Source organism: Typopeltis vanoorti, chromosome 13, assembly GCF_054136105.1.
Source record: "Typopeltis vanoorti isolate ZY-2024b chromosome 13, IOZ_Tvanoo_1.0, whole genome shotgun sequence".
NCBI classification, from domain to species: domain Eukaryota; kingdom Metazoa; phylum Arthropoda; class Arachnida; order Uropygi; family Thelyphonidae; genus Typopeltis; species Typopeltis vanoorti.
In genome coordinates this window covers 76,473,741-76,497,504 of record NC_143561.1, presented here as the reverse complement: position 1 = coordinate 76,497,504, position 23,764 = coordinate 76,473,741, and the positions used below count along the sequence as shown (strand labels likewise).

General features: G+C 36.3%; 1 protein-coding gene across 2 annotated transcripts in view; it reads right to left on the bottom strand.

Annotated features, from left to right (window-relative positions):
• Positions 1-23,764, bottom strand: part of LOC150100293 (intermembrane lipid transfer protein Vps13-like) — a 654,685-nt gene that overhangs the window by 63,191 nt on the left and 567,730 nt on the right. For both annotated transcript variants that reach the window (XM_090402852.1, XM_090402853.1), the window contains 3 exons: positions 18,873-19,042; positions 7,287-7,401; positions 242-336 (listed from right to left, as the gene is read on the bottom strand). In XM_090402852.1, the coding sequence (XP_090258978.1) occupies positions 242-336; positions 7,287-7,401; positions 18,873-19,042 (380 nt within the window). The remainder of the gene's footprint in view (positions 1-241; positions 337-7,286; positions 7,402-18,872; positions 19,043-23,764) is intronic.

The following is a 23,764-nucleotide window of genomic DNA, read 5'->3' as shown; positions in this document are numbered from 1 at the left end:
TATTTGAAAGGGTTTCAATGGCTTTAGTTTTTTTATTTTAGTAATAATAATTATGTTATTACGTTGTTCTTCTCTCATTCTTCTGCCAGTTCAAACTGTTTCCTATTAATATTTCTTATCAAAAATTTAGAGAGAGAGAGAGACTAAATAATAAAATTGAATGTTTCAATGGACAGAGTAGTATTAAAATAAGAACAGCCAATTTTTACCTTAAATGAATATGTATAAATTTTATACTTACTTATTGGTAATTACTAGAAAAGATTTTTCATCTGCTGCTACAGCAATATGGGCAATATAGCTATCAGTGCTTGCATACTTCCCTTTCTCAACCTCCTACATGCCATAATAAAAACAACATATATTTTACTTTGATATATATGAGCAGTACAGAAACATTATTACATAGCATATGCAAAAGATGTATATTTGACAAAAGTTGTAGTGTCTATCCAAGTTTCTTCAGAAATATATTATGATTGTTCTATTAAAAAACAAATGAATTTCACATTTTCCCTTTCATTAAATAAAATTTAGTGTTTAAAAATTTCAGTCAAATCAGAAGGCAACTATATTTCAGGCAACTATATGAAAATATGTTTTCAGTATTAATGAGCAGAGATAATTTTTATTTAATTTTATTTATTTACTGATTGATTTTTTTTTTTTTTTGTAACTTTATATTAAATCTGGCTTCAGTTAATGGTAACTGATTGTGGAGTGTTTATCTGAGCAGCTGCTTTTGTGGAGTTTTTGTATATTGTGTCTGTTGTATCATATTGTTCTTTATTTCTGTAATGGTAGCCACTATAACTCCATTATTTTTCATGTTGTCACCCAAGCCCCACCACAATTTAATTTTAACATAAGCCAGGTTTCTGTAGCATGCTACAGAAGTGGTAAGTGAGAAATAAGGGTGTACAAGTCTGCAGGAAATGTAAGCCATGGGAAGTGCTTATCTTGCATGTTGGTATGAGTAGTGAAAGTCATCAATCAAAATAAGTAAGTGCTGGTACAGAGATGCAAATGGTATGAATGAGGGTGAGGTAAATGCACAAGAGGTGTTGATGGATTTAATCTAAGAGAGCACTACTGAAAAACATGCAGTAGTTCTAATGGACAGCCTTAATGAATTCTGTGTGAAGGTAGGGTACTTGGAGAATGAAACAGAGGAACTAGGAAAGAAAGCAGTAAGCATGAAGACCAAGTTGAGGAGAGTGAAGGGAGAGATAAGGAAACCAGAGAGGTTAACTGATGGAAGGAGAATAACAAGAGTAGAAGTCACAGAAAGTCATGGAACCGAGAGAAAGTGAGAGAACAGGAAGTCAAAAGGGGACAGAGAGAGAGAGAAAAAGAGAGCAAAGGATAGGAGGCAGAAAAGTAGGAGAACAGAGAGCAATGAATGAAGCTGTGAGGAGTGATATCTGGAGATTCAGTGACTTGTAGTGTGCAGAGTAGAATGTCAGAGGATTGATTACCTGAGGAACAACAGTGTGAGCATGGCAATAAAGCAAAGTGAAAATGTGAATGTGATGACAGTAATGGTTGAAACTGATGATTTTTCTGTTACCTTTTTAAAGCTAACATTAATCAGGTCCATCCTTAAAATGCTACTATTGGTTTCAGATTCAAGTATTCAATTCGATATAAAAGACCTTATCTTAAAATGTTCTAGCTGAAGTAAGATATTACTCCAGTATATCAAAATAAATAATTGAATTAATCAATATTATTGTAATTAGTAAATATATGTACATAAGAATATATTTCCAATTGTACATTGGATATAAAAATTAATAATTTTACTTTCATATACCTTCATTTAATTTAAACTATATAAAATTAGGACATATGCTGAGCTCAACTAATTTAGAAAGCTGAAAAAACTCAAAATGAGAAATGCTTGACATCACAGCAATCTAGATTGGATTACACTTGCCAAGAAATTATATTATTGTTTTACTTTTATCCAAGTGCAAGCAAACAAAGTTTGGACATGAAATACATTCACAACTAGGCTACTTTATATATATAAATTATATATATCATTTATAATATATTATAAATATATTTATAATATATAATGATATATATCATTTATATATAAATGATAATGATTTCATATTAATTGCCTTTGTATCCTATAATCCCATAAAGCACATACCCAGAAGAGGTACCAGGATTGAATTAATCCAGAAGTCATATGCAGTGGATTTCAGTTAATAGAGTCACATCAAGAATAGCAAACTTTGGTCCAATTAAGTGACTGCCTCCAATCAAACAAAGTTGTATGTCAAGAGTTTAAAAGATGTACATATATAGCGCCTCCATAGTACAATTGGAAGGATGATGATATGTCGTGCCTTTTGATTGGAAAAGACCTAAGTTTGATTCTCATCATGATGAGAGGAATCGTTATATGGGAATTTTTCAATTGAAGGCGAGTTAGCTGATCTCATGCGGAGGTAGCAGGATCTTGAAGTTCAGAACTTTTTTTTTTTTGCACCATACCATATCATTTGTATGCAGCATCCAAACCAGCATGGAGGATGTCATCTTTCTTACTGCTTATCAAAGATATATTATCAAACATTCTAATAGTAGCAGAATGGCCAGTCTGTCCAAAGTGGCAACAATGACAAGAACATGGTATTTGATAAACTGGCTGTTCTGCTACTATTAGATGTTGAAAGTTTATTTTTCACTTGGTTAGAGTATAATAAATTTAGTTTAATCCTTTATCCAAGTGTGGGCAAACAAAGTTTGCACCTGAAAGTATCTTCAGGACTGGGGTAAGGTGGTACAACACCAGGAAAACTCATTGCAAAGGTGGAGCAAGCTATCTCAATAAAGGTCGAAACTAGTCTGGGTAGTGGCCCTTCCCTTAATGCATAAAATTAGACATATCTGCAAGGAGATGTTTTGCATTATAGGAGATACTGAGACAAGAGTGTTGGTAGCTTGCTCCACCTTTGCAACGAGTTTCCCTGGTGTTGTACCACCTTACCCCAGTCCTGAAGATACTTTCAGGTGCAAACTTTGTTTGCTCACACTTGGATAAAGGATTAAACTAAATTTCTTATACTGCTACTATTAGAATAAAAAAACATCAAAATTATATAAGATTTGTGGATTATGAGGGTTCAGGCCTTTTTTCTCATGCCATCGACACTAGACACAGAGTTCACTGGAACCGTACCAAGATGTTACACTGCAGTAGTTTCAAATTTGATCATTTATTTTATGAATTGTGTGAAGTCCTACACCACTGTCATAATTTTAATAGGGCAGACTCTATGCCTATTTCTAAGTGTTGGGAAGTGATTGCTATTAATTGTTTATAATTTTTTTATTTATTTATTATTTTTAAATTAATTAATTAATTATATATCTATTCCCACGTCTCTAAACTCTAATAGCGCTTCCTCCTACTGGATAGCTGCGACCAAGACATGATATTATATGCATGCTGTATGACTTGTTCTTATATTCAGAATTTAAATGTTGTTACCAGTTTATTTGTCTTCTTCCTGAAAAAAAAGCTCATGATATATTGAGTGAAATATATGGAACCTGGTATGTTTGTTCTCTTACATGTGTGAAGCCATTATTCAAAAAAAATAGTACATCTAATGCACATGTTGCTATTAAACAATTAGTAATAAAAAATTAGCATCCCTTATCTGCTTTGCCGAAGATTAGCCACAGTTCTCCCTAGACCTGCCTGGGATTTACCAAGTGCAATGTAGTTGTAAACCACATAGGCAGGAGAGACATGGCCACATAGGCAGGAGAGACAACATCAGAATTGCTAAACATAAATAAGGACTATATGTGTTTTCACCACTACAGCCACTCAGGACTTGCTGATTATGCTTTGGACATCCACCATAGGATATGCTGGAAAGGCCACTCTGCTCCATTGCAGCAAATATAAATAGAAAAGAGAGAAATTAGCCAAAATACTAAATTAGCTGTATACAAGACAGTGTTCGACCAATTTTAACTTATGGATATGAAAGCTGGGCCAGAAGCAAAACACTTGACCAAAGACCACAGATACGAGAGTCCTGAGAAAGATTAGGGGCATGAAAAGATGACATCAATGGCAATATCATATTAAAAATGAGGATATTAGAAAAGAACTTGACATTGTCAGCATCCAGGAATGTGTTAGCAGAGCTAATCTCAGGTGGTATGGTCACTTAAACAGAATGGGAGAGGAAAGATTAGCAAAACAAGTGTTCTTTGCCAAGTTGGCAGGAAAAAGACCCTGATATAGGTGGATTGATACAATAGTGCCTTAGAAGACAGAAATATAAGATCTGATAATATTGGAGTCTTGACAGGTAACAGACTGATTTGAAGGAAAATTGTAGATAGGAAGTTAGTAATGATGTAAATTTTTCATGTAGTACTATCATATCTTGTACACCCCTTGAGGTGTACAGGATATGATACAGGATTGTGATTTGATGATGATAAATAGAAAAGACCTTACTTGAAATCTGCTTCTGCTTTAAGAAACTACCCAAACCTCAACAAATTTATTTATATGAAACTGCCCTAAATTTGGGAAGCTCTCATCTTTTGTACTTCAGCCCAAAAGCTAAGGCCACTCATTTTAGCCCACTAGGAGACATTATTTAGGATTTTAGGCTTACTCTCAGTTGAAGCATGTCAACTCATTACTTAGTGTAGCACTTGCATGCACATATATTATATGTGCATGCAAGTGTTCACTTAGTTTTCATCGTGTTCACTAATGATAGCAATTTGATTTGACAAAATATTGGAAGTATTAGTTAAATTTATTTCAGTTAGTACATTAGCCTACATTGTAATTTCTCGAAGGTGGTAGGGCTTATGCCCTACCACCAGACATAGTAAGACAGTTAAAAAAGGTCCTCTTGTATTTCAACAGGACCTACAGTGCAATACAAGGGAAAATACTAATTTGTTATGTGGCCAGCAGGAGAAATGATTGTGGAATGACCTTGCAAGCTAGCAAGGTCATTCCACAATATTCATCAACTACCAATGCTGATGATGCAGGGGAGATAGTGAATTAATGATCACTTTATTGGAGTATTTGATCTTGGGAAGGCAGGATGTATTACTAAATGGATGGAAGGGTTGAAAGTTTAGAAGTCAATTATTTTCAATACTAAATTCTCTAGAAGTCAGCACCAATGGATGAGATTTTGTCATTTGTTTTATAGTAATATGCTAAGGAACTGACAGTGATGCGGCAGTTTATTAAGGTCATGCAATAGAAGAGTCTTTAAGGAGCAGAGGAGGAGGGGAAGTATGACAATGTTGCATAAGAGTAGTGATAGAATAGAGTCATCAAATCATAGACCAGTTTGTATCGCTTCTGTGGTTGTTAAGATTCTAAAGAAATTCGTAAGAGATCATGTATAATTTACAGTAAGGATTTGTTAAGGAAGGGACACTCATTTCAGTAGTCTAGTTGCCTTTTATGATAAAATAATAAAAGTGATTGATGAGGGGAAAAGCATATACTGCCATTTTTCTAGATTTCACAATGGTATCTTACAAATGTCACATGATAAGATTATATTTAAAGTGGGTTTAGATAATAGGTTAGTGGAATGAAATGAAAATTAGCTGTCTGAAGGATATTAAAGAATTCTGTATGCAGAACAACATCAGGGAAAAAGGTTACAAGTGAGATTCTAAAGGACTGAGTAGTGAGACCATTATTGTTCAATTTTCATATCAGTGATATTTGTCACTGGATTGCAAGGAAAGGAGGTATTTAACTGAAGTTGATGTGAAGATGTGGATTAATAGTAATAGGGACAATGTTGCAGTTCTCTTCAGGAGGGTTTGAATAAGCCAGAGGGATGGGAATGAATGGCAATGTTGGTTTAATGTAGCTAAATATAGTGTAGTCCACACGGTTAGTATAGTGGCTATGCGCTTTGCAACCATATACCTGGGGAAAGAGAGTCCTAGGTTTGATTCTCGTCAATGACGTGAGGAGCTTAAGGATCTTCCTCAGCCATAACCAAGTTAGCTGGTCTTGGGTGTGGACAGCAGGGTTTTCCCCCCAGTTTATCTGGGGTTTTTCATCCTGCAAGCAGGCAAACCAGCCCCGTGAACACACATGGTTACAGTCATGAATATCATCCTTAGGGGATGCAGCAGAGGAGTGTAGAACCAGCTATATTAATATGCCAGTAACCCCTCATTAGGAGGGGACTCAACCTGTCCAAGATGGACAAGAAGGATAGGATAGATAAATATAGTTTAAGGTTCTGAAATTTCACAGATGGCACACTATGCACTTTATTGGTGGAGCTTTACTGGAAGAAGTGAAGAAGGCAGGAACTTGTGGTAATGGTGGATAAAAATTTGGAGTTTAGGTGTGAGGTGGTGAAGCCCTCTCAGAGGAATGCTGCAAATAACAAGAAGATCAACCAGCAGGAATAAAGGTGTGGTGGTGCTATTGCATAAGGCCCTGATTAAACCACATCTGGATTACTGTGCTCATATTTAGTAACTAGGATTTGAAGAGGGATGACGAAACCTTAGACAGGAGCAAAGACAGATGACAAAAATGATATCAGGGACTGTGGAATGTTAAGGTGCTGGAGCTCGTGTCAGATGGATACTGGATGGATATTTCAGATGGTAGAAAATAAAGAGACAAGGCAGGGATTACCCTGAAAGTTGTGAACAGGGGTATAGAGAATGAGAAGTATCCTCCTCCTACTCAACGTGCATGTTGAGTGTGATTTCTTTAATGGTAAATGATTTTTGTCATCCTGTGTAAGACAACTACCTGTTTACTGAAACAGCCTTGAAAAAGTAATATGTTTTCATTCCTAAAGCAGAGAACCACATGGTCTAACTTTAGCCCACTCAACAGCACAATAAATATATTACCCATTTACAATCTTTCATAAACTTATAACATATAAAACTTGTACACACACACACACACACACACACACACACACACACACACACACACACACACACACACACACACACACACACACACACACACACAAGTTTACATAAGAATAAGTTTACATACATATATGTAAACTTGTGCTAATATAACTAAATGCACTTTTAAAAAAAGGATTCAAACAAAAATTATAAGCGTTCCATCCTAGTTTGTACATTTCAAAATTAGTTCCATAATGAAACTATGCAGTTACACACCAAAGCGGACAATTTGCATAAAGTATGGGTTTTATTTTTAATATCATCTGTTTCAAAGAAATATGAAAAGAAATATGATAACATACCAATAGCAATTTATTTCCTTCAGCTTCTTTTCGGTGATAAGGCCTAATTATACCATCACTACGTATATAACGTGGAGGACGAAGCCGTTTTACTTCATCAGATAACTCAGTAGCCCTAAAACAGTAAAATTATTATGAAGAAGTTGCTAGACATATTTAAAATTTTTAACAATAAATAGAAATAAATTATAATTCAATAAACTGACTGCAATATAAAGTAATCTTTAACTGAATAGAAAGAATGAGATTGTTGTTATATAATATCTTAAAAAAGAATTTTCTAACTAATATTCTGAAAAAAAAGTTTACAGAAACTAAGGGTTTGTTTTAATAAAAATAGAAAACTATCACAAATTTTTTTTTGCTTTTCACTTCATTAGGACACACAACATTTTATTTAGATCAAAATATAAAGGTTTTGCATGTTCACCCCATGAAACTCCATCTTTTATCAAAAGAGCAATAAGAAGAATCCTGAATAACTCAGACACCAACAACTCATCTAGTCCTGATGATATCCCCCCCACACACACACACTGTGCTAAAAACCTGTGTTACAATGCTATTGTCACTTCACTTGAATTAGCATTTACCCTACAGAATATGAAAAAATTCCAAAAATAATAAAAGGCTAACAAGCTACTGTCCAACAGCTCTTACTCTGATTCTCCAAGAAACCGTGGAGGTCATCAACAGTCAACTTTTTCATCACCTGGAGACTTGCTAGCTAAGTAGTAACAAGAAACATACTTGCTACTCTCAATCCACAGCTGATCTTCTAATCTTACTAACCAACCTTTGAACAAAGTCATGAAAAGGGACTGGAGAAACTTAATGGTTGCTCTAGACATTTCTGGGCATTTGATTGGGTTTGGAAGAGAGACCTGCTCAACAAGCTAACATTTTATGATCTTATTTCTGCCATTTGCAATTGGGTTAGCAGCTTCCTCTCTAGTCACACTTGTGATGTTGAGGTAGCCAGTGTCCTCTCATTAGATTTTTCCATCAATGCAGAAGTATCCCAAGGCTCAGCTTAATGATTGAGCTCTAGAAGATTTTTTTTTAAAATAAGGAAGAGGAATGAATTAAACTCATCAGCAAAGCTATAAATAACATATGAAGTCTGTGAGAACAAGCATTAGAAGCCTCAGGATCTTCCATAACCAATGACCTAAATTCTCATCCTCTTGCTATTTTCTAAACACATATCAATGATTGCTTCTGCAGCTTCCTAAAAATTAAGTGTATATTTCAATGCAAGGTATTAATTCTTGCCAGTATAACTTCCAACAATGCTTGTTTATTTGTTTTTGGATTAAATTATGCAAGGAGATCTATAATCACGCTGTGCAAGAACACACATAATAAATAAGTGGCATATTATTATTTTGTTACACCTTCAAGGAGTCCAAAGACTTATTGAGGGAGGGAACCTATTCCACAACTCTCCATCATCTACACCAACGCCATCTACTGCTCACTATCACTAGTATTTTTTGTCTATAAATGTGTGCATCGTAAGGCTGATTTGTCTGTATGTGGGATGAAAAACAAAAGTTTCCAGGAGGGAAAAACCCTGCTACTTCCGTATGAGATCAGCTAACTCACCTTCAATTGAAAAATTCCATATAAAGATTCTGCTCATCACGAGAATCGAACTTGAGTCTTTTTCAATCGAAGGGTGCAACATACCGTCGTTCTTCCAATTTTACTATGGAAGTACGTAGGAATATGTAGGATTAAAATCAGCACATAAAAAAAAATGAAACATTTCTACTATAATATGATATCAAGAATGTATCAAAAGAGAGGCTTGGGAGGCATTTGAGGACAGAAAGGAAATGTATGCGAGAGACAGCTTGCATTTGAATGAGGAAGGACATAGGCATCTGGAGAGATTGCTGTTTTCTGAATGAGTTAGTGTGTGTCAATGCAGGGAAACTAAGAATTATCAGGGTGGATGGTAGCAGGAATGGTCTCTTGTGGGAATAGAAATAGTGACATTTTTATTTCTTATACTAATGCCAGGGGTATCCAGAATAAAGGAGATGAACTGGGGGTGCTGATAGCATTAGCCGGTCCAAAGATTATCGAGATCTCTAAGATGTGGTTGAAGGAAGATGATATACTACAAGGAATAGAAGTAGCAGGATACAGCATTTTTCGACAGGATAGGAAGGGAAAAACGCAGTGGTGGAGTACTGCTTATGATAAGTGATAACTTATGTCTCTCAGAGTGGAGGACTTGGAAGGCAAAGGCACTAATGGTTTTGAAAGTATATGGTGTGAGGTGGGCAAGACAGGATATTCAGTGGGGTGTTGCTACAAGCCAAGGAACACAGAGAGGGTGAGGAGCAGGAGATGTTTAGGCAGTTGAGCTTGGCTAGTGCAAGAAGAATGATTGTTATGGGAGATTTTAACTACAACAATATAAATTAGGAAGAGGAAACTACATGCAGTAATAAAGGAATGGAATTTCTAGAATTCTTGAGGGATAAATGTCTTAGGCAACAACATGTAGTAGAAGGAACACGAGGTTCAAACGTTTTGGATTTGGTCAGAGTATCCGAAGAGCTGATAATAACTGAGATGACATCTCTCTCACCAGTAGGAGAGAGTGACCACGTGGTTTTGACTTGGAAAATGAACAGACAGGCAGAAGTATCAAAGAGAGAGGAATGTATGTGAAATTACAAGGCAAGTGATTATAATAGTTTTAGATATTAACTTGGGGGAGTTCCATGGAGGGAGGGATTGGAAGAGTGAGATATCATTAGTGCTTGGGAAATTGTGAAGGAATATTTATTAGCAGCAATAGTAAGCTGTATTCCTTGAGTGAAGAAGATGACACAATTTGGTGTAAAGTGGATGACAATATCAGACAGGAACTGTAGGTAAAAAAGAGGTTATGGAAGAGATATAAGGAGAAGGGTAGCGAGCAGATGCATGAAGAATATAAAACTTAGGCCAGGAGAGTGATTACTATGGTAAGGAAGACAAAACTGGAATATGAGAAGAGATTGGGCCCTGAGATCCAAAGAAAATCCTAAGGAATTTTTTAGCTATATGGCCAGTAATAGGAAAAATGATTGTGGAAGAATGACATTGTTGGATAAAAATGGGAATAGAGTGACTGATGCAAAGGACATGGAATTGTTCACTGAGCACTTTATTGGGGTATTTCACTTTAGAGGGATAGGGAAGATTCAGGGTTTAGAAGTAAAAGAGGAGAGTTGTTTCAAATACTGAGTACTCTGGAAAGCAATGGGACTGGATGGAATTTCACCACGTGTTTTGAGAGAAGGTACTAAAGAACCAACAGCTCTGTTGACCTAGCTTTTCAATGAAAGTCTGGCAAAGGTACCCAAGGAGTGGAAGGAAGGTAAGATAGTGCCATCGCATAAGGGTGGTAGCAGATTAGAAGTATCAAATTATAGACCAGTTTGTGTTTCATCAGTAGTGTAGTTGTTAAGATCTTAGAGAAATTATTACAGGCAACTCCAAGGAGTCCTTAGACTCATCGAGGGAAGCCATAAACATCATGTCAAGAACTATTCAGCATTTGCACAGCATCTATCATACTTGCTTTGAACTCAATCACAGTATGGCAAGAACAACAGACTTTGGTTGTTTATTCCACTCATTCACCACTGTCCAAGTAAAAAACCTAGTTCTAATGCCCTTGCTAACTATACTCTTGCTCAGTTTCCATGGATGGAACCTAGTTCTCCCACCACCAGACCTGTTCTGAAAAATTCCCTCAGTAATTTGAATGTCTCAATCATATCACCCCTTTTCTGCCTATCAACCAATTTCTGTAACCCATATATCTTCAACCTATTCTTCTAAGGTTCATTCCATAGACCAATTATCATCTTGGTCACTCGCCTCTGGATCCTCTCTACCTCCTCCCCATCAAGAAGAAATTCTGGCACCTATATCTGGGCACAGTAGTCAAGATGGGGTCTTATCAAGGCTTGATAAAGAGGAACAATAACCTGCTTGTCTCTGCTCGTCAATTATTAGTGATCTGATGAGCTGATTTAGCCACTTTTGCTATGTGCCCGCTAAACTTCAACTCCCTATCCACCAACACTCCCAAATCTCTGGCTTCGTCAATTTCCTGGAGTACACTTCCACAAATGTGGTATACTGCTGCTAATCTTTTCACCCTAACATGCACAACTTTACACTTTGCCACATTAAACTGACATCCATTCTCCTTAGCCGAGTCTGCCAATCTACCCAAATCATCCTGCAAAATTTTCGTCGATTGGTAGAGCCTCAGCTACTAATGACTCATTAAGCAAGTTTGAGCACAGTTAGTAGTTGGGAGGGGTTAATCATTCGATGCTGTTGGCACACTCTCCCTCGATGAGTCTTTGAACTCCCTGGAGGGGTCTAATAATAATAATTTCAGATTTTATGTATGCAATATTGCTCTACCCAACTTTGCATCATCGGCAAATAAATGAACAGTTCCTCTGAGATCCTTTCCTATATCATTAATGAACAAATTAAATAGCAGTAGTCCAAAAACAGAACTCTGCAGCATACCTCTAGTCACAGGCCTTCTTTTGAACTCTACTCCTGAATAAACTACTCTTTGATATCTCTCCATCAACCACCCTCCTATCCATCTCACCGACCCTATATCCATCCCCATGTGCTGCAGTTTACTGATTAGAATTCCATGTGGTATCCTGTCAAAGGCCTTAGCAAAGTCCAGCAGTATCACTGTAAATAAACCCATTACACTTATCCAGTTCAGCCGTTACTGTATTAAAAAACGTGAGCAAGTTAATGAGGCATGATCTACCCTTCACAAAACCATGCTACCCCCCCCCCCCTGCATACAGTATCTCATTTCCATTTATTCATTCCTGTATTTTGCTCTTGACTAATTTCTCCAAAACCTTGACAACGTCTCCTGATATGCTGATCAGTCGGTAATTTGCAACAGCAGTCTTGGAGCCTCCTTTATGCAATGGAACTATTTTCCCCTCTTTCCACTCCCTAGGAACTAACCCAGAGCTGAGACTTAAATTAAACAATATGGTCAAGGGCACTGACAATTCCTTTGATGCTTCACGTAAGACTCGAGCTGGTATACCATCCAATCCCACAGACGTATTCATGTTAAGGTTCTGTAATATACTATTCACCTCCATTTCATTCAGCTCAATTGCCATATAAGCCATTGGCTCCCTCATTCCTGCAATATCACCCCTGGATGATACACTCTTGCAAAGTGTTCGCTTAGTAATTCTACTATTTTGACTGATTCAGTTACTTCCCTACTCTCAGCATTCCTTAAGATCATTCTGCCATATACATTTTTGCATTTACTTGCAGCATATCGAAAGAACTGTTTGGGATTCTCTTTAGCTTGGTTTGCTAATTTCCTTTCATAATCTGCTTTTCTTACCACACTCATTACCCTTCTGTCCTGTGCTTTGTACTATTCGTGTGTCTGCAGGTCACCTTTCTGCTTAAATTCCCTCCACAATTGTTTATTTTTTTGCAGCTCAAGCTTAATGATGCATTCATCCATTTAACTTCCACTTGATTTACTCTTTGGACTCTAGGTATGCAGTCAGCTATTACCTCACTCAAATGCTCCTTTACCACTTCCCATGGACTATCAACATCCAGCCCTTGCAGTTTTACATGCCATGGCACTGATCCAAGCAATCTCCTAATCTTGTCATATACCTACCAGCACAGTAATTCCACATGTACCCTGTCTTAATTGAAAATTCCACACATTTAGGTCAACCACCTTATGATCACTCTCACCAACTGGTGGCAAGTGGTCATATTCATTATAGTCAAATTCTCAGATGCAATTACTAGATCGAGCACTCTCGAACCCCTAGTATATTCCATTACATGCTGTCTCAGGTAATTATCCCTTAGTAACTACATAAAATCCATTTCCTTCCTCCCATGTGTCCTCTGCTCCTTTCAAATCAATGTTACCATAATTGAAATCCCTCATATTAATTACCTGTCCTCCACTCATTGAGTCTATTTGTCTATGCATACTATCTCGTCATCTATTCCATCACCTGATCTATAGTAGCACCTAACTGTATATTTTGTTCTGCTAGCCTCAATCTCACACAAGATAGCCTCAGATGTGCTATTTTCACTATCCTGTAGTTGAACTTCTATTCTATTTGGCTGCAGTACATAGAAACAAATTAGTGAGGGACCATATACAGCTTTGGGAAGATGAGGATAATGTTATCTGTGAGAGTCAACATGGATCTGTTAAGGAGGTATTCTTGCTTTAGTAATATGATTGCCTTTTATAATAAAGTTACAAGAGCAGCCAATGAGGGGAAAGGCATATTTTACCATTTTTTTGGGGGGGTGGGTTACAAAGGAATTCAACAGGGTACCACATGATAAGCAGATATTTAAGTTGGAGCACATGGGTTTAGATGTCAGGTTAGTGAAATGGATTCAGGATTAGCTATCTGATAGCTATCAGAGAGTTGTGTATGGGATGGGCAATATCAAGGAGGTAAAGGTGACAAGTGGGGGTCCCACAGAGCTCAGTACTGAGACCTCTACTGTTTAACCTTTATATCAATGACATTGTCAGTGGATTGCAAGAGGATATTCAGTTGTTTGCAGATGATGTGTAGCTAGGAAGGGTTATTAGTAATAGTGCAGATGTAGCAACCCTGAAAGAGGATTTGAATAAACTGGACAAATGGGCAAATGAATGGTTTAATGCAGCAAAATGTAAAGTCTTGAAGTTTGGGATACATTGATGGGAGGCTGCACACTCTGTTTGAGGAGCTGTACTGGAGGAAGTAGGGGAGTATACTGAGAAATATTGCTGCAATACTGAGTAGGATGGTGACCTGCAGAGATAAAAGAGTTGTCATTCCATTGTATAAAGCCTTGATCAGACTACACTTGGACTATTGTTCTCAAATTTTGGCTTCAGGATTTGAAGGGAATAAATTAACTGTGGAAAGGATACAGAAGTGGATAACAAAGATGGTTTCAGACTGTACAATGTTAATTATGAGGATAGGTGAGGAAATGTGGACTGCAGAGTTTGGTAGAGAGAAGGTAAGGTGATATGATTTTGACTTTAAAACTGTTGAGAGGTAGTTACAAGGCTGACACTGGGGAGTTTTTTCGTTTGGTGGAATAGAGGGAAGGAGCGAGGACAAGGGGCCATCCCTGGAAATTATGAAAGGAAGTTGTGAGCAAGTGGGTGAGGAGTGGCTTCTTTGCATGGAAGGTGGTCGAACCATAGAATGCATTGCCTGATAGAGTGATGAGAGCACAAACAGTCAATGAGTGGTATGATAGACTTTGTGTTTTCTAGGAAGGGCCTCCCACAACGAGTCTTTTGACTCCATGGAGGCCTGAATCATAATAATAATATTGATGGCACTGGATTGCAGGAAACTGAACAGGCCAGAGACTTGGGGATATGGTGGGCACAGAGTTGAAGTTCAGAGGGCATATTGTAAAAGTTAGTAAAACAGCTCAAAGAATTACTTGAATGTTGATAAATATGCTAACAGGTAAAGATAGAAAAGTTATTATCCTTCGTTATAAGGATATGATTCAGCTGCATCTTGACCTGTGCACAGATTTAGTTACCTAGGTTTCTTGGAAATCAGATGGTAGAGAGGATTCAGAAACAAGTGACTAAGCGTCAAGAGACCAGCCTATCAGGATAAGTTAAAGGTAAGTGGGTTACAAAGTTTGGATGAGAGGCAAAAAAGAGGAGACATGATAGAAACTTATAAGGCATTAGGAAAAGAGGAAGCTTGATACAAAGGAAATTTTTCAATATATGACAAATAGCCAGAGAAATAGGGGTCATCAGAGGATGTATCCATAATCTTGCTTGGTTATGCTTCTTTCAAATAGTCACTTCCCATGCACTACTGGCATTCTTTCTTTGTAACTTTTCAAGCCATGGCACTGACTTTTTGAAAGAAGCAGCATCTAACTGCATACCTACAATAAGGAGGATAAACCAAGTGGGAGTTAAGTGGATGAGTAGAGTTATAAAGCAAGAGCTGCAAAAAAAGAAAACATCGTGGAGGGAATATAAAGAAAAAGGTGATTAGCATACTCATGAGCAGTACAAAGTGCAAGCAAGAAGAGCAACTAATATGGTTCAAAAAGGCCAAATCAGATTATGAGAGAAAATTAGCTAAGCAGGCCAAAGTAAATTCAAAAGAGTTTTTTTCATTGCGAGGCAAGTTAGATGAAGAATGACTATGGAAGTATGACTTGAATCAATGCTGATGATGGTAGGAAAGAAGCAGAAGAAATAGCTGAGTTGCTGTGACAGAGACTAATGTCACAATTGAGATAGATGAACATGAGATTCTCAACATATAAAGAAAAATCAATGTGAACACAGCAGTGGGAATGGATGGCATGACACCCCCCCCCATGTGCTATGCAAATGTGCAAGAGAATTGGCAGTATACCTCTGATGAAGTTGTTCTGGTACAGTTCCAAGTGAGTGGAAAGAGGGTGAGTCAGTTCCATTACATAAAAGAGGCTTCAAGACAGAAGCAGCAAATTGCAGCCCAATTAACTTCTCAGGAGGGGTGGTTACAGTATTGAAAAGTTGGTTACAGGTTAAAAACCAGCAGTGGGCGAATAGGAATACAATACTCTATGGTGCACATCATGGCTTTGTAAAAGGTAGATCCTGACATAGTAATTTACTCACATTTTATAAGAGAGTGACAGGAGAATTAGATATGGTAAATGGCTATACCATGATATTGTTGGACTTTGCAAACACATTTGACAGAATATTGCATGGAAAACTATAAGAAAAGTTGGAACAAATGGGAATGGATATGAAGCTGGTAGCATGAGGGGGGGGATGACTAATACACACACACACACACACCAGAAACCAGTCTACAGTGGAGTCTAGGAGAATGAGGGTGACTGGAGAGTTTCAGAGTTCTGTACTACTGCCACTACACTTTAATTTGTATATTAATAATATAGGAAAAGATTTAAGTGAGGATATATGTGCAAAACTGGGGAGGGCAACAGTTGATAAAGGTGGTGTAAATATCCTGCAAGATGATTTAAATAAATTGTCATTGTGGGCAAAGAATAACAATTAGCAATTTAATGTTGCAAAGTGAAAGATTATGCATTTTTGGTTGAAAAGGTTACATACTGTGTATTGCATTGATGGTAGAGGATTGCAAGAAACATTTGAGGCTAGGGTCTTGGGGATAATGGAGAATAAAGAGTTGAAGTTGAAAAAGAATTTGGGCATGCCAGGCCTAGTGGTTAGCATACCCACTCTCCAGCCAAAAGGCTGCAGGTTCAATACCACCATGTTGGAGGCTTAATTGAATGTATACAGCACTCAGAAAGGATTAATATAGGTTTAACACTTCCTATATTTCGTCCTAGTCACTAGGACATCTTCGGGGATTACAAAAACAACTAATGTAACATGAACACAAATATCATACAATACTAAGCCCAACCACGTGGGTGACACTAAAGTCCTATCTAGGTGGAGCACTCTCTAAGGGCGGTTGTAGGTGGCCTGGAATGTAAGGTGGGACCTCTGGTGATGAGTGTTTCCCAAATCTTCGGAAGCTTAATGTAACCATATTTATTAAGATTTGGTTGATTCATATTTATTAAGATTTGGATGATCTTAATAAATACGGTTGCATTAAGCTTCCGAAGATTTGGGAAACGCTCATCACCAGAGGTCCCACCTTACATTCCAGGCTACCTACAACCGCCCTTAGACGATGCTCCACCTAGATAGGACTTTAGTGTCACCCACGTGGTTGGGCTTAGTATTGTATGATATTTGAGTTCATGTTACATTAGTTGTTTTTGTAATCCGCGAAGATGTCCTAGTGACTAGGATGAAATATAGGAAGTATTAAATCTATGTTAATCCTTTCTGAGAGCTGTATACATTCCATTAAGCCTCCAACATGATGTCCTCACAGCACTTAAGTCTCTACACACACGAAGTTCAATACCACCGTGGGTATGGATGTTTGTAACTGTTTGTGAAAATACTAGTGGTGGTGGGCAGTAGATGGCGTTGGTGTAGATGATGCAATTCGCTGTAGTTGGCGAATTGAGTAGTGGAGACGGAGAGTTGTAGAGTAGGTGCCCTCCCTCGATGAGTCTTTGGACTCCTTGGAGGTGTCACGTAATAATAATAATAATAAATACTGATTCAATCAATGTTACAAACTTGGCCCTTTGATACTCCTTGCATTAGTATACAAGCATAAGAATTCTCCACTCTTTGAAGATATCCCATCAGCACAATCACTTTTTACTCTCTCTCTGCTATAGTGCACTTCTCTCTTCGTCCTGACCATCTCTGTTTCCCTGATCCTGACTGTTTTCATTTATATTCTTATCATCTCCACTGTTTTTTCAATGCATCACTTTGCTCTGCTATAATCACTTCCTCACCTTTATATCCATCCATGCTTATCTCCATAAATAATATTACTCTCATCTTGTCTATTCTGTATATTTTTCCACAATCTTAAATATTCTATAGTTTGATACCTCTAATTTACTGTCATCGTTAAGCAATGGTACTACATTACTTTCCTTCTATACCATAGGTGCAAGTCTTTTTCCAGGATTTTGACTCTCACACATGCAGAATATAAACCTATGGGTAGGCTAAGAGCTAGATAATTAAAATGCCCTACTCTAGAAACCAACATTTAACTATCAAGCCTGCTTCAAGCCTCCAACAAGGTTTCACATTCTATTTAAATGCATTGTGAAATGAGTGACCAAGCTGGTGACATATCTGTGGAATGTTCCCTATGAGGGCAGATTCAAGGTGTGCAAGTTGCAAAGTTTAGTTGGCAGGTGGAGGAGAGAGGACATGATAGAAATTTATAAAGTTAGTAAAGGGATTCCATAGGATTGACACAAAAGGAATTTTTCAAATACATCATGAGTAGGAAGAGAACAATGGGTCAGCTCTGAAAGTTGTGTAAGAGTATAGTTAGTAAGAGTATGTAGACTAGAATTTTTGCTTGGAGAGTGATGGAATGGACTGCCAGAGGTAGTTGTTTCTTGCATTGCAAGAAACACATGGTTAACATGCATTTCTTGCAATGAGGCTTTTGACTCCATGGAGATACTCTGTATAATAATAATAAACTTTCATCCAGCCTTACTATCTTGTTGATATCCAGAGTACCTGATATGCTAAAAATCTCTGTTTCATTTATTTCCAAACCATCAAACCTCTCCATACTATTTAAGCATAACTTAATCAATTGTATTAATTTTAATTTTTAGTATATAATAGGGAGGTGAGAGAAGTTAATTTTTTTATAACAGACTATTTTATTTTAATTTTAATCCATGTGAGGATTTGCAAATTCTAAACTAGACATCTAGAGGAAAAAAAAAGCAAAAGATAAGAGATATGCAAAGGTAATGTGAGCTGAGCATAACATTTATCTTGATATAAATTTATTATTCACTGTATTTTGTACACAGTTCCTTTTCTTATAATAATTGCATACCAAGCTTTATTTATTTTTTAAATACCTTTTAACTGCTTCTAGGGAACCACTTGCAAAATCTACAGCTCCAGCTGTAGGCCTAGTTACCACACCAATTAAACCTTTTCCCATTCCTTTAAAGAAGCCTTCAACTCCTTCTTCTCTAGCTCCTTCAATTGGTTTTGTTACTATTCCTGTTACACCTTCAAATACACCCTAATGAGGGAAAGGTTAATTTATGTTACCCATTTCTAACTTTGTTATTGGAGAGAATTAAAACAAATATTAAATGAGAGTATGATTCAAACTCAGCATTTTCTAATACAGAATGCAATTTTAAATCATAGTCATACCACAGTTAAATAATATATATATATAGCCAAATTAATATGGAGAACTTACATAAAAAGTAATGTTACTGATATAAAATTTTTGCCCATGTTTCATAGGATCTTCGGTATGAAAAATTGAATATATAACATACAAATACAACAGGAAAAAAAAATCAACAATGAACAATTAAAGCTTTAGTAAGGCAACAATGGTCAATTAATTTCTAGTGTCAAAAAAACAGAAAGATTAGCAGACTGGGAAAGTCTTATTTCACAGATGGGAGATAAGTAGGCCATCAGACTTATTCAAATTATTAAGTTTCATAATGCTGCATACAGTTTCCTTTATTAAAATCATTCTATAAGAAATCTACTCATACAATTTTAACTCAAAGAACCCCACGCTTATTCTTTCAAAGGGCTTTGTGTTGTAGAGGAAATGGCATGTACTACAAGAGCTGACCATTCAGATTCATGAAACTTGTAAATTTCTTTTTCTTCATGACAAATAGAGGCATAGCTTTGGATTGTCTAAAATATGATAAGCTACATGACAAAGGAATCTGGCAAAATGCTTGGAAAGTTTAAGGGAGAAACTGTGTCTTTCAGTGAAGAAAGGAAAGCACTTTGTTCTATGGTGCCTTACTACATGAAGAGTTACAGCTTTTCTCCATTAAACTTTCCAGGCATCTCAGATTAACCAATGCTTTTCCAATCTGCTAATCTTCCTTAAACCCTGTGGTAGAAACCAAACATGGAACTTAAGTTACTAAGCCACTTCAGGCCCACAATAAATGGGATGTGATCTCATACCAAGTGAACTTCATCTTCCATCTAAAAACAATTGCAAACATCCATGCTCATAGTGGAATTTGAATCCTCAGCTTGTTGGTTGGAGAGCAGCCAACCAAATCATCAAAGAAATTAACTGACCATTTTTTAGCTTACTAAAGCTTCAGTGGTGGACTGCTTAATTTATTTTCTTTTGCCATGCTGGTATGTTATTCTATTTTGTTTTCATAGTAATAATGCAACATGGGCTAAACTTTTTTATGACAATAAATTATAATTTTCACATACACATACAATATCAATATTATTTTGGCTATGAATACATCAACTTACATTCCTATTCTGAACAGATACCGTAAATTATCATAACCATCAAGAAATTTCCAAGAGATAACTGAAAATGTGTGCTAGTGAGAGGATCTTATGCTCAAATAGCAATGCCAAAATTATTTAATGATATTTTAGAAATATAATAAAAACAAATATTCATACTCATTAAGATAAGTAGATTCTTGTTAATTTCCTGATATTTTATAAAATGCATCAATTTGACACAATTATTATTATTAGTTATTTATTATTATTCATCTTTTTATACTTGTGTATACCTTTCATTTTTAGAACTACATTCATATACACCCTTATCTATATCAATTTACCTGTGCAGTATGCTCTTGCTGAAAGTTTGTTTTTTCACTTGCTTCTAAATTAAATTAAAGATGCCAAGAAATTATATTTTTATATACAGGCTAGTGATAAGGACAAGAACAAATCAAGAACAATATCAAAACAAAACTTACAAAGACTAGAAGAATTCTACAGCAATTCACCAATAGATAAATCAATTATAAATAATACTTCTCCATCAAATACGGAATTCATCTCCCCTCCCATTCACCTCAGATGAAATAAAATAAGCATTAAAACAAATGAAGAATGTCCTGGTGATGATCTAATACACATAGAATTAAGTGTGGGAGGAAACAGGATAATTCACCATGTCACAAACTTACTAAATCTATGTGTAGAAGAGGATACAAGCACGACTTTGATGCTTGACTGCAATTGTCTGGTAATGATGTTTTTAAAAAATTTTCATCCTTCTAAACTCAACCGAAAAGCTCTTGGCTGATGTCAACTCGAATTTGTTTTGGATCACCATCCAACATGTGAGGCACAAATTTGGCTGCAATGCGATGCATGCCTAAATTTTGCATAAGAATCTCATGATAGACAGTTTTTTTGAAATGTTTACTTCTTCAGCTACCTCACAAACAGTTAAAACAGCAGTTAGAATGGACGACTTCATGATGTTCATGATGACCATCAGTTTTCAATATTGATGGTCATACCGAACGGTGGGGATCATCGTCAACTGAAGTTTGGCCATCTTTGAAATGTTTTCACCACTCATACATTTGAGTCCAGCCTAAAGCTTCATTCCCAAATGCTGTTTTTAACAGTTCAAATGTCTCAATAACAGATTTTTCCAATTTGATGCAAAACTTCAGACAAATTCATTGATCATGAAAATAGCTTATTTTAAACACAACAAAAAATCGCCATCTGCACCGAACGCGTTGATACAGACATAGTATAATAACTAAGCAAAATATCACATTGCAGTTTTTCATTAGGTTATTTCCCAATATTGTCACTAGACTGCAGCATATGAAACATGCAGCTAATGGTGCTTGTTGCTGCAATAATTCAAAAGTTTGGGAATTTCCTTACAAACCTCATATATATAGATAAGAGTGCATATGAATGTAGTTCTAGAAAAGAAAGGTGTACAAAAACAAATATATATAAAAAAATTGATAATAAAGCAGGTGGAAAATGATCTTTAAAAAAAAAAAAGAGAGAGAGGGGGAGAGGGTAAGAAGTTTGTACTTTTTCATTCATCAGATGAAGAGTTGAGTTCCCTTATGTGCAAATATTTGCTATTTGATTCTATTTCTGGCCATTTTTATCATCTCTCTGAATCTTGATAATTTTGACCTTTCCTTCAAAGACTGTAGCCAAGTTCTTTTTGGTGTGCCTCTTGATCATCTTTCTCCAATGATAGATGTGACAAATTTAGTCTAATTAATACATTATCTAAAATTTCTTCATGTGATGTTAAGTCTGGGGTGTAAATTAACAGGTCATCTTGGAAACATATGACTCCCTTTCCTAACATGTCTGAGAGTACAGTGTTCATCAGACACCGAAAACTCATAGCTGAATTTCTGGCCTGTGGGGAAGCCGACAGAGTTGGTATTTTTGCCATCGAGTGGTAAAGGCAAAAAATTGTCTGTCCTCCTTTCTAAGAGGTATCTGGAAATAGCCAGAGTTCAGGTCCAATTTTGAAAAGTATTTTGCTCCCTCTAGACTAGTCAGGAGCTCTTCTATGTTACATAGAGGAAAATCAATGGGCTTAGTGACCTTATTAATTTCACACAGATCTAATATAAATCTGAGACTTCCATCAGGTTTTTCTACCAACAAAAAAAAGGGCTATTCCATCTGGAATTAGACTTTTCTATGATCTCAGCTCTTTCATAATCATTCAGAAGGATCTGAAGTCTATCTAGATATTTAAGGGAGGTTTTGTACTGCTTAGTGTAGATAGGCATTTCTGAAGTGATTTCAATGGAATGCTCTACTTTATTTGTACAGGTCAATGAGCTACTATCTTCAGTGAATGTCTGGGGATATTTTTGGAAAATTGATAGAATGAATTTCCTTATTTCTACTCTATTGGTTTTTGATTCTGCTAAATTAATAGCTTCGTGCAACAATTTTCTTTTTTTATCACTTAATCCGTCTTCAGGGTTTAAGGTTTCAATCTCCATCTTGTTACATAGTTCCCTTTTATTGTCTTCATTGTACATTGATTGATAACTCACGCCACACAAGGAAATGGTTTCAGAGGCAAAGTCACACATGAATTTATTTTTCTCTAGGAAATCAAGTCCTAGTATGATCTGGTCATTCATGGCAGCAACTTCTGGAAGGATAATGAGTTCATGTGAGAACTCTACTGGAAAACAAGGTATAGAAATTCCAGCATTTATTTTTCTTGTGGCAATCAGTTCAATTTTAGCAATTCCCATGATTTTTACTGGTTTCTGAATTAGGGAGATGTTATCAGAAAAATCATCAACAAGCTTATTCACCATGGAGTTAGAAATAACTGATATATGGGCTCCAGTATCTAAAAGAATATTGCATGGAATCCTTCCAATCAGACCTTGCACAAGAGTTAAAGGTAACTTACCATTCTCTTTGGCCATTGTCACACTTTGCATTCTATGGGAATTGTAGTCTAGTGAACCTGGTTTGTTACTCAAGGTGGTAGAGTTATCTACATTGACTTCCTCATTCTTAATCTCTTTCCTTTTTTTACAGTTTGGAAAGTATTCAAGAATTGGTAAAGGTGTAAGTTGATCATTACAGTCCTGCATAAGTGATTGTCTCATGGAGTATATTTGTTGCATTTCCTCCAATATTTTCTCTCTTTCTTTGGCCAGACTATAACATGCTTCTAAACTGACAGCCTTTTTTTTTGTAAATGACCTCTCTTAAATTTTTATGCAAACCCAGTAGAAATTGTTGAAACACAATCCAATCTAAGTGAGGTTTTTCTGTAGGGGACACCTTCATAGATTTAGCAATGTTCACCAATCTGTTAAAATAATTAGTCACATCTTCTTTGTCATCTTGCATGCATTTGTGGAGCTCTATAAGGGTTTGAAGGTAGCACTTAGTATGGGAAAATCTAGAGATTAGTTCGTCATTAAATTTCTTGTATTCTAATGTTTCCTTAAGA